This window comes from Lycorma delicatula, chromosome 12 (assembly GCF_047948215.1).
Source record: "Lycorma delicatula isolate Av1 chromosome 12, ASM4794821v1, whole genome shotgun sequence".
NCBI classification, from domain to species: Eukaryota; Metazoa; Arthropoda; class Insecta; order Hemiptera; family Fulgoridae; genus Lycorma; species Lycorma delicatula.
Window position 1 is genome coordinate 20,183,367 of NC_134466.1, and position 12,287 is coordinate 20,195,653.

Genomic DNA, 12,287 nt, shown 5'->3' on the forward strand with positions numbered 1-12,287 from the left:
TAATGAAACAAAGTCAAGGAATGTGAACTGAAGTTGAGTTCACTAAGGAAACTAACAATAAATTTCGTTGTTGTGAACAACATATTTGGTTGTATGTTATTATTCATTTGGCTCGATATTAATGAGATTTTTACAAATGAATTGACTCTATAAAATGTAGATCTAGGCGCGGGTTCGTGCTTCTGCTAACTTGGTTAGCTATGTCACAGGGCAACGTTGTAGGACATTCAAGATATCCGGATAAAACCTGCAGCGAAGGCAAAACCTGAGTTTATAAAACGCTGATGTAAATATATACCGAGGCATTTAAATCGGAGGCATCCCAACAAGGCCTGGCTTATTAATATGAGATGTAAAATGTTAGAGGGCACATCGGAAGCATCATAATTCGGGTGTCTTTCCCTATGTGGTTGGGATGTTCCCTCACTCCGGAAGCCGCGACTCAGTCTTTATGCCTTCGCCTCTAAAGGAGACACGCCAGGAGTGGGCGTCCCCACCGGGACTGCGGTTTTTAGTGCTCGGGGGCTCTGGAATACCCGTGCCTAATAGCCACGCCCACGCGTGCAAGCAACGACGAACAGTAGCCCCAGAGGAGGCTGTCCGTCACACCCTCGCTATCATCTCTTTTTCCTGTATCGTATTTCTTATGAATCCTGTTATGTAGCTTACGTTTATTTGTATGATATCAAAATGATATTTTCAAATAAACCTCTCTCGTCTAATTTTTTAATGATGTTTGATGCCTTTATTTTCATTACTGTTCAAAATTTATCACAATGAAGTTTAAGAGCGTAATAATTTAATAAATTGAAATCTCCCCAGGAGTTGCCCTGCAAGGTATGTGAGCAGATTAATAAAGCTCTGTATGCTTTAATGATGTCTACTGCATGCTCCATTAATTCCTTAATGAAAGGCAAAGTGTACTCAAAACCATATTATATGTATATTATGGATAATTAGGTAATTGGATTAAAATTTTATTAATAATGATTGTCAATTAATTACAGTTATATAAGGCGCATGTATGAAGACGAGAATATATTTGAGGTATCTGGGTGAGTATATGTACTTCAACTATATTTACACTGTTTTAAAGTAATTATTATTTATATTTTATTGTTATTCTAAAAAATAGTTAATTAGGAATTTTATTCGTTTGTTTTTTCTTAAAATGTTAAACGGTCAAGGTATTCATTTTTTGAACAAGTAAGATTCAAATATAAATAAGAACTTTCATGCTCTGATACTAAAATAATTTTAAGATATATATATCTTAAAATATATATATAGATATATAATATATATAAGATATATATATATATATCTTATCGTATTAATGTATATGACTATATATTTTGAATCAAATGTACAAATAGGAATAATATATTTGTTTGCATAAAATTAGTTCCATTTGATATTTATACAAGACCAAAAAATCAAATCGAAGATGATCAATCGTGTATTTCCGTTCAGAAAACATTATTAACAATGCAAGTCATTCAGTGACAACATAATGAAGTAGAAGAGCTTCTTCAGAAATGTATACATATGATTATTAGAAATTTCTAAAAATTTTAATAATGGTAGAGTAGAATAAGAAAATCAGTTCTCTGGTTTTTGCAGCCTCAACGTAAAAAAAGAGATCTATTACTGTTCTTACTATAACAAAATAATTTTAACAGCAGTAAAACATAGTTAGGTCATTAAGTCTGTATAATAACTTGCAATGAAAAACAATAGTGACATTCAAGCTCTATCCATCCATCATAGATGTGGATGAACACATTTTCATTCTGACAAATAATGGTAATCATTCGGAAATCATGGAAAATATGATACCTTCCCTTTCGAACTAAAAACTGACAATCCTCAATAATATGCAATGATTTTAAAAGATACACTAAATGTTTCCAAGAACAGAATCACCCAATTCACAATTAGCTTCCTGTCACAACAATGTTTACCTTTACATACTGAAACTATATGAAAAACAGTACAAACCCCGAGAAGCTTTACTACCTGCACTCCATTATATCAAGTTAAATTCCATATAATTATAATGTTTGGCCAAATTAATAAATAAACTGTTGAACAAGCAACTCATTGATGCTATGTGAGGGCAAGTCAACATTCACCAGAGAGACCTCCGTTGCTGGAATCAATAAGCTTCCTGAATACTGAATCATGTGCATTGCAGTCTCAGGAATTTGCACTGATTGGTAGATTTTAGAGCGAGTTTTGTCTGTATTTTCATAGGTGATGAATGAAGAAAACGCCTTGTTGCATGTTGAATAATGGTTTAATGAATTGTCATCTTGACAGTTAATGAAATGAATTATAACATAACGTATAACTTCACATATAAAAATAATAAATATAGAATTAAAAAAAAACAATAAAGCTAATATTCTTCCGAACAAAGAATAGAGTCCATCCGTACTAAGAGTATGACGTGCCCGCCTTGGATCTGATTTGGGCGCCGAATACTAGTAACTATGAGTAACACCGGTATCCATTCGGACGAAATGAAAAATGCGACCGCACAGCGCGGGATTCTAACGTAGAATGCTAGTACGGTTTAACTTTCTGGCAAACGCTAACACCACTACATCGCAGCACCGGACGACTCGACGTGGAACGGAACACACTGCCCACCAATTATAATTATCTTAATTATAATTACGTGATACATTACATGAAATGAAACTTAATATACAAACAAAGAGTATTACATAAAATAATTACGTAAACGTCAAAGTACAAAAATTAAAGTTAACTCAACAAATCTACTATTGATACAGGTAAAGTTACAACCAAAACAAATTAAAATAAATAAATACATTAGGAAGATGTTAATTAAATCTCATTGATTACATTCGGAATGACTTAAGTCATTGCAAGCATTTAAGTTTGGAAGAACAATCATTTTATTAATAGTTCTTGTTACTATCGTGTCATTAGTTTTCACATCAGCTAATCTAACTAGTCCATCGTTACCTGGACACACTTCAACAATGAATCCTAATTTCCACATGGAAATAGATGGAAGTAGATTACTTTCTTTAATTATAACTACATTGCCAACACAAATGTTATTAATCAAAATTTTGCACTTATTTCTCTATTTTAGAGAATGTAAGTAGTCGTTAGACCATGCCTTCCAAATATCTCTCAGTAATTTTTGTGTAAGCTGCCACCTAGCGAGCTTATTTACGTTAATGCCTGAGAAATTAGGATCAGGTAAGGAAGTTAATGGAGCGAAGGTTAAAAAATATCCAGGATTAAAGGATGGAGTACGTCACACATCATGACGGATAAGTATTTGCAACATGGAATTTATTTCTTCCGATGAATGAACTGACAATATAAGATTATTTTTATTCCTTAAATTATAAATGAAGCGACGACAATGTGAAAATATGTTTAATGTTCGTACGTACAAAGAAAATGGTTTTGAAAGTTCTAAAGTTTCCGTTGTTTGAAGAGCAGCTGTAAACACATTATTTTTGCTAGGCTTCTTCTCTTTCTTCAGCGAATCTGGCGGAATCATAGAAATGGAAGGCGAATTTGATGGCCAGGCCTTCTCCTCTTTCTTCAAAAAAGACGGACCATTCCACCAGAGTTGTCACGAGGTTAATGCATCCGGCATGCAACCACGTGACAGGATGTTTACGGGGTTATCCGTTGAATGAATGTGCTTCCATAAGGATTCCTTAGTTAACTCTTGAATTTCGCAAACTAGATTTGCGACGAATATCTTCAATCTATTAGGAAGCGAAGACAACCAGTAAAGTACTACTTTAGAATCCGACCAAAAATGGATTGAATCAAATCTTATACATAAAATACACTTAACCTTATTGAATAGGCAAGATTATAAAAGAGCAGCATTCAGCTCTAACCTAAGAATAGAGATTTGCTTGACTGGAGCCACTCAAGGTGTTGAGCATAATAAGTGGGTTTCATTGTGTTCATTGCTATCAACAGATCTGATGAAAAGACATGCACCATATGCGCTACTACTTGCAACATAAAACCAAGTAATTGATAACTCTTACTTAAATTAATTTTAACTAATCTAGGAATCTTAAAATTACTTGACGATTTGAGCTAAGAATACAGAGAATTCCATTTTTCAGCTATCGGAGCGGGAAGAACTTCATCCCATTGAAGGTTAGCGCACCAAAACTCTTGTATGAGCACTAAAACGGAACGATTATAGGAGCAAGTAGTCCTTAAGGATCGAACAATGAAGAAATGATGAACAAAACGGAACGCTAGCTATAAAAAGTATTATTGCCTTTTAGTTTGAATTGTTATATGAAATCATCGCCTTGAGGATTCCAAAATAATCCAAGTGTCTTGATATTTTCATCCTTATCTAATTTGATAAAAGAATCAGAATTGTCAAAACATATCTGGAACGTTGGAATGGTATTTATGTTGTGAAAGTCCATATTTGCTATGCAATAACGAAACAACTTTGTATATTGTTTCAACTGATCGATGTTGACACAACCAGTGAGCAGATCATCTACATAAAAATCTTGCTTAATTACTTGGCAAAAAACTTCATTTTGATTGAAAATTTCAATCAAACATGTTTTGGCTAGAAAAATTGAAGAAGCTAAACCATAAGTGACTGTAAGTTATATGCAATGATTGATGAGTTGGTATTATCATACCAGAAAATTCTTTGTAACAAACATGTAATGGATGGCATTACATGACATTTCAAGTCTATCTTCATATCTAGAATTAATATTCAAATCAATCCTCCTTAGCTTAGATTTGGTAACTACATTGCTAATACCTGTGATCAGCATAAGAACATGTTTGATTTGAAGGCCAAGTTTGGCGGTAAACCTTTCAGTACAAAATGAAATCATCGAAGCAGAATCAAGTAAGACCCTGGCTTGGATGAAATTACTTTTTTTACCTTTTACAATAACTACAGCTTATTCAAGTAAAACAGACTAGTTAGGTTCTGATTTTAAACTTCAATATGAACTATTAGCTGAAGGAGCTTGATTCTGCTTAGAAAATTTATTTGCTGCGTCTTGCAGCATTTTATCTAAATGAATTAGTGTATGATGCTTCCGTGAGCATTTTTTACCTTTATGATTGCTTGAGCAATCTTTGACAATATTTTGTTTACTTAAACAATTAAGACATAATTTTTCTTGAAATACAAACTTTTTTTCTTTCGTTAACATTATAACTTAAAAACATATCATATCGATACAACGGATGGTTGCTAGTTTTACATAATGTACACGTAAAATTATTAGAACTATTTACATGAAATGCATTTTTACTAGAAATAGCTTTTGAATAATCAAATTTTTTACTGCTAAATCCTACATTAGGCGGCTGTGGTTTTTGATTACTTTGAATCGTGTCTGTGGATTCAAGTATTTTCCGCTTACATTCTGAAAAAGAAATGAATTGTTCTAACTTTGGAAATTCATTATATTCTAAAGTTTTTACCCAGTCTCTTAAAGTTTTTAAATTTAAGTTTTGAGTAATTAACTGTATTATAATAAATTCTAAATAGTCAATATTTAGATTCTTCAATGCATTAATATTTGAATCAACTTGGTCAATGAACGATAAATTTTCAGAATTTTCCTTTTTTAATAATTTTAAATTAATAATTTCTAAAGCATTTTTAGCTGCTATTAGCCTGTTGTTATCATAACAAGCTTTCATAATTTCAGTTTCATAATTTTCAGACGTTATTGTTAAATTTTTTATTACATCAAGAGCATTGCCTCTTAAGAAATTTGTAAGATAATAAAATTTTTCAGCATTAAAAAATTCTTCTCGGTTGTGAACTAAATTAATCAAAAGATCCAAGAATTAATGCTAAGCCTTCACGTCGTCGTGAAAGGGCTCAATTTGTAAAGGTTTTAAAGAAATTGGATTACCTTTCTTAATCTCTTTAGTTGCATCAGTTACCTCTGAAATTTTAAAATGATTTTCTAATTTTTTATGTTTTAACTTAAGTTTGTCGAAAATATTATCATATGTGTGCCAATCCTGTAGGTCTTTATCTGTTGCATTTTGGTGCAATTCGATTTCAGATTGAACATCGAAAAATAGTTTTTCGTATTCTTAACAGTTTACCAAACTTAATGGTAAATAGATCGTAATCGCCTGAATTAAGATCAAAATTATCAATGAATGTTTTTAAATTGGCTATACTATTCTTCATACTGTCTCGTTTTTTAATTAAATATATGAATTCCATTTTTATTAGAATCATACACAAAATAATATCAAATTAGAAAGAAATAAAATTATTATAAAAAAAAATTCAGAATTCAAAACGTTCGTGCTGAAATTTCCTTCTGATTTTTGTCAAAAGTTGTTGGTTATGAATTAACAAATGAATGTTCAATTTATTTTGACATTTGAACATCGAAACAAAAGAGTTCAAAACATTCGAACTCCCATAAAGGTTAGGAAAATTTTTGACACATGAAAATCTGAAGAAAAATATCGTGAAACTGCACAACCCAGTTAATCAAGGTTTAACCGACCAAATAACTATTAAATCGCTTTTAATATATTTATTAATTCTTTTATATCATAATCGTCAGAATGCCGACACCGTAGGAAAGTATTGTCATCGAAGTTACATACGTGTATCAAATTTCATTGATTTTCATACGATAGTTGATAAATAAACATTTTAAGCAACATGCATGAATTTAGCGTAGGAGTATCGCGTGGGGGTGGAGATAGGTCATATCAAAATGCTGACCCTGTAACATTGTATTGTCATCGAAGTTACATACGTGAATCAAACTTCATTGATTTTCATACAATAGTACATGAGAAATAAAGATTTTCAACAACATGCATGAATTTAGCGTAGGGGTAGTGCGTGGGTGGATGGGGGTAGGTCATACCCAAATTCTAACACCGTAGTGCTGTATTGTCATCGAAGTTACATACGTGTACCAAATTTCATTGATTTTCATACGATAGATCAAATTTCGATGCTATATCAAAAGATATAGCAGTTGCAAGATTTGATTATAACTAAAGCAAGTTAAATAAAAGGTTATAATATATTAAAAGATAAATGTCATGTACAATAATATTGTAAAAATATAGCCTATGCATAAAGTTGAATGAACTGGCTTGGTTGTAAATATGATACAATATTGCTAACATCTGCTGCTTGGAGGTCAGCGAAAAATAGAAAGATTGCCTGAGATATGTGCGCGCGTGTTTTGTACAGCGCAACAAAATGAAAACTTGTCCAAACTAGAATCGAGGGTTGATCTTTATATCTACGGATGTAAGATTATGCTTATAGACAAACCGAATTAAATAAAACATTAAAGATAACGTTCATCCGGACAAAGAAATGACGTGAGTCTATCCGGACTAAGAGTATGACGTGACCGCCTTGGATCTGATTCGAGCGCTGAATACTAGTAACTATGAGTAAAATTGATTGTCCATCCAAACAAAATGAAAAATGCGACCGCAAAGCGTGTGATTCTAACGTAGAATTCAAGTACGTCTTAACTTTCCGGCTAGCGCTAGCATCCACTAGATTGCACCACCGGACGGCTCGACGTGGAACCGAACACTGATGAAATAGTAGTAGTTCACCTCATTTTACTCAAATTGTAGCCACGTAATTATTCGTTTAAATTACAAATCTCAGCCCATTATTAATGTCGATATGAACTACTATATTTTCCTCATGAGCATGTCAGCCCTGAGTTGTGTTTTGTACTGTTACCACATACAATAAAATCATTTGGATGACATATTGCTGATATTTTTTTGTTTTCTTCTGAATGCTATTGATATTATGCAATCGCATGATTCACACGTTTTAAATATATTAATAAAGTGCTTAAATTTTAAATCCAGGTGCATATTTCTATCTTCTGGTAAGTGAGTGGATAAAAAAATAATTCGATAGAATTCAGAGATATAGTTTTTGCAACGTTTTCTATGATCAATTTTAGTTTTAATGAAAACAGTTCAATTTTTTTATACAATTAAAATAGTTAGAACAGGTATCAGAAAAAGATCTGTTTAAAAAATAAAGAAAGAACGTTGAATTAAAAATTCTTAAAAATAGATTTTATAAATTATTATTATTATGAGGAAAGAAGGAGAATAAAACAATGAACACAGAGTCTAAATATTAACTTAATTTTAAGGAGATTTCTGCATTTTATTTTTTAATTCCTTTTATTAACTGATTAAAATGGCTATTTTTTATAATTTACAGAATTTTTGGAAAAAGTAATTATGGTGAATTAAAAAAACAGTAAGTAGTCTTTATAAAGCAATTTTATTTAAAATTGGTTAATTTATAACATGATGCTGATTTCTCCTTTAGCAGAATTATTTTTTAATAGGAGGAAACTGGTTCTTTGCATTTCTCATCTCCCCCTTCTCTGTCATCTCATAAATACAGTTGAGTTCCATTTCAACCTGTTATTACTTTTCGGTTTCCTTTTATATTTTCTTTTAAAAATTCCTACTTCAATACAGATACATCCAAAGAACACTCAATACATAATTTTCATCTTTTAATTTTATGACTAAACGAAGATCCTTTTCTTCCAAAACTTCATCATAGTATATTTTAAAACTTTTCTATTCCCTCCTTATTTCTGTGTTACCTAATTTAAACAACTTGTCTCGTTTTACTTTCTTTTCTTTTTTTTTTGTTTGTTTTTTACAAATTTCATGGCTTATTCATTTATGTTTTTTATATTTTATTTTTATTTTTATATATATTCATTTATAAATTAATTTTTATGTTATATACTGCAACTTATTTTCGTTGTATTGGTCAAAAAAAGGAAAACCATAAATATACCTTCATAATATTGCTACGATTATGGCTCAATTTTATAATTATACTGAATGATTATAATTATACTTATACTGATATGATACTTATACTTATATGATTTATAATTATACTGAATAATTATACTTCTTCAATTATTTCCGTGCATTTTAAGTGCTTAGCCAATGAATCGTGCAGAGTTACAGATTGGGAAAATAATGAAGTGAACAAAATATGTATAGTTTAGACTTATTTAAATTAGTTTATAATGTTTTATAATTTTTTTTTATTTTAATATTTTAGAGTCTGTGCACCATATAAATTCATACCAGTAAAGATTTGATACATCGTTGAAAACTTTAGATAAGTCTTTTAAGATCTAAAAAGATGAGACATGTAAATCGTTTGACAAATTGTTCTAGACTGATGAAACAAAGACAACACCATAAGGGATAATAAGAAATTATATGAACACAGGACTCTTTACAAGATAAAAAAAAAATCATTACTTGATTTCATATCTGAAAGTAGTGCCCGCCTAAAAATCGGAATTTTTTTTATGAATGTTCATTGGTGCTTGTATAATGAAATAAGAAATAAAAACTCTCATATAGATAAACTTATAGAGTAAGCTCTTTAAACACGTAAATTATTAAAAAAATAGAAAATTGTGTTGAATAAGTTCTCTGAATAAATAAACCTTGAATTAATTAAGTGCGTAGAATAAGCTGATACCTTGAAGAAGCAAATCACTTAAACAATTAGATTCTTCGAATAAGTGATTAAATAAATAATTTCTGTGTTTGAAAATACACCTTGGGTATAAGCACTTGTTGAATTCTTTAAGACTGGTAACAAATATACTTTGTGTATTGGTCTACGAAGTATTCCATAGGACTTTATGACGATCGCAACACGTACTGAATTGTCTTATCCTGTAAATATTTCTGCTATTAAGCTATGTTCTCACTGTAAAAGGATAAGTATTTTCATCAGATATTAATACTACGTCTCCTTTACAGATGTTCCTCTTAGGCGTTTTCAATTTGTTCGTTGTTACAATTGATTTAAATAATCTTTCGACCATTAATTCCCAATGGACTGCGTAAATTTTTGCGTTAGTTGCCAACGGTCTAAACGATTAATAGAAATCTCAGTGAAATCGGGGATAGGAATCGAGGTGAAAGGTGATTCAATAAGAAAGTGTCCAAGTTGTAATGGTTGTGGATTCCTCGAATTCGAAGATACGGCATATAATAGGGTTGAATTAAATAATTTTAAATTTGGTAAATTACGGTGTATAACTTTTGAAAATTAATAATAGGATGTCTATGACAATCTAAGTGTTTAGATGAAAGGTAAACCATTTTATGCCGCATTCTCACACCTTTCAAAATGCGGTGATGAAGAAGGGATGATCGCCCAATTTATACTTTGTGAAGTTGGAAAGGAACGAATATAACATTGGTTTGATTGGAAGTCCTTTGATTTAAATATTTTAACAATATCCATGGAAAATATTGTTTGCAGCCTTGAAAGTTTGTTCGTTATCAGAAAATATTTTATTTGGTATACGCTACGTGAAAGAAAGCGCTTTAATGCGGCAATGAATGCTTCCGATGTTAAATTGGATATTAATTCTAAATGTACAGGCTTAGCTGAAAGTCATATGAACAGCCATGAATAAGTTTTTGGTACGAGTGGTTCAACCCCAGACAAACCTTGAACTGATTGGATGAAATATTTCAATTAGAATAAATGGTTCTTACATATACACATCTCGTTACTTTATGCGTTGGTAAATCCATGAATTTAAAATGATTTAATAGAAATATTACTAATTAATCTATTAATGATAACGTTGACAACTAACCTAAACTTACTGTATAGATCTTTCCACTAAGACAATAAATTATCACTTAAATTTTCAATCGCAATGACATTTAATTTGCCGTAGTTGATGAGTAGAATGATTGCACAAGAATACCATCGGCCCAATCAAGTCTAATGGGTCGTAAATTCTAGTAATCGTAGATCATTTTTTTATTCAGCAAGTTATTTTTCTCTTAAGTAATTTAAAAACATCCATTCATCTGAATCTCTATCCCATAAAGTACCTAATTATGGTTTAATTGAATTATGCTTGAATTATTAGTTAACAATTTACGTATTGGAGACCCACATTAATTTAACAAATATCTTATATCTGCCTTGTACTTCTTTAATAGATCTAAGTTACCAGGTCCTGTTATAAGATTATCGCCAAAAAAGTCATTTAATACAGCTTCACAAGCAGTAAGAATATTTATTTCTTTTAAGCGCACAATAAAGTTTCGTTCTCATCGCACGGTCATTACTATCGTAAGCAGGTAAAAATTAACTTACAAATTTAACTAATTTAAAACGGTCTATTGCATATGTAAAAAGCAAAATAAAATCATGCAATTCACTTTGCCACTCATCACGAGCCACCTTCTTCAGGAAACCGACAATATCTTCAGAAATAACACGATCAATGAAACAAGCCTGTTTTGGCGCACGATCAGCGTGCTCATTGCCTGTAATTCCAATTTTGCTGCGGATCCAACAGAAGCCAGGAAACAGGAGTACACGTCACTAATCACCTGCAAGGTACTCGTGGAATCTGAGCAGAAAAGTATGTGTGGGAATGTCGGGCCAAGTACATTTAAGGCTTTATTAATAGCCAACAACTCCGCAGCGAAAACACTGGAGGTAATGGAAAGGCCAAACATATATACTATTGCAAAACACAAAAGCACAACCAACAGAGTTACCGTGTTTAGAGTTATCGGTATAAACACAATAGCATCTGTATTCAACCTATGTACATTATTGTAGAAGTTTCCTTGTAAGATAACCGGATTCATGTATTTTTTATAATATCGGCAAAAAAATAAACCAATAATTCACGAATAAAGACAGTAAATAGGGGTAATAATGTTGTGGAACTGGAGGAAATTGTAAATTTAGAGATAAGAAAAGACGATTAGCTTTAATGCCTAGCGGGGCACTAGATTTTGGCCGTTACTGATATCGATTATATCATAATTGTTTTGTTTGGAGAACGCCATGCCAAAACTCGTACGATTTAGTTGCGATTTAATGCGGGAAACATAGCAGCAGATCGTTTGGTTTCATCATTACTAAAGTCATGGCTATCGTTGTTCACTAGTAGACTTACCACAGGACTTGAACGAAACGTACATATAGCTTGCCAGATGTTAGGTGAATATATTCTTTTGCACTATCAAGTGTCAGATGTGTGAACTTGGTATGTTGGTAGATCGCGCTACCACTCTTATCGTATTGGCTAAAAAAATCTGCTTTTCCAATCCCCTATCTGCTTGGCTGACTGAGGCAAATTACTATTACCTACTGAGCTATCAATCGGTCCGTGATCGCGACAGGTAAGCCGTGGAAGCAGGGATGC

At 31.6% G+C, this 12,287-nt stretch overlaps 1 protein-coding gene and 1 long non-coding RNA gene across 3 annotated transcripts in view; one reads left to right on the forward strand and one right to left on the reverse strand.

Annotated features, from left to right (window-relative positions):
• The window catches only part of LOC142333111 (uncharacterized), a 105,746-nt gene that overhangs the window by 23,770 nt on the left and 69,689 nt on the right, over positions 1 to 12,287 (forward strand). For both annotated transcript variants that reach the window (XM_075380030.1, XM_075380028.1), the window contains 2 exons: positions 1,008 to 1,055; positions 8,267 to 8,305. In XM_075380030.1, coding sequence (XP_075236145.1) covers positions 1,008 to 1,055; positions 8,267 to 8,305 — 87 coding nt within the window. The remainder of the gene's footprint in view (positions 1 to 1,007; positions 1,056 to 8,266; positions 8,306 to 12,287) is intronic.
• Positions 1 to 12,287, reverse strand: part of LOC142333112 (uncharacterized) — a 49,448-nt gene that overhangs the window by 17,384 nt on the left and 19,777 nt on the right. The gene's annotated exons all lie outside the window — the stretch shown is intronic.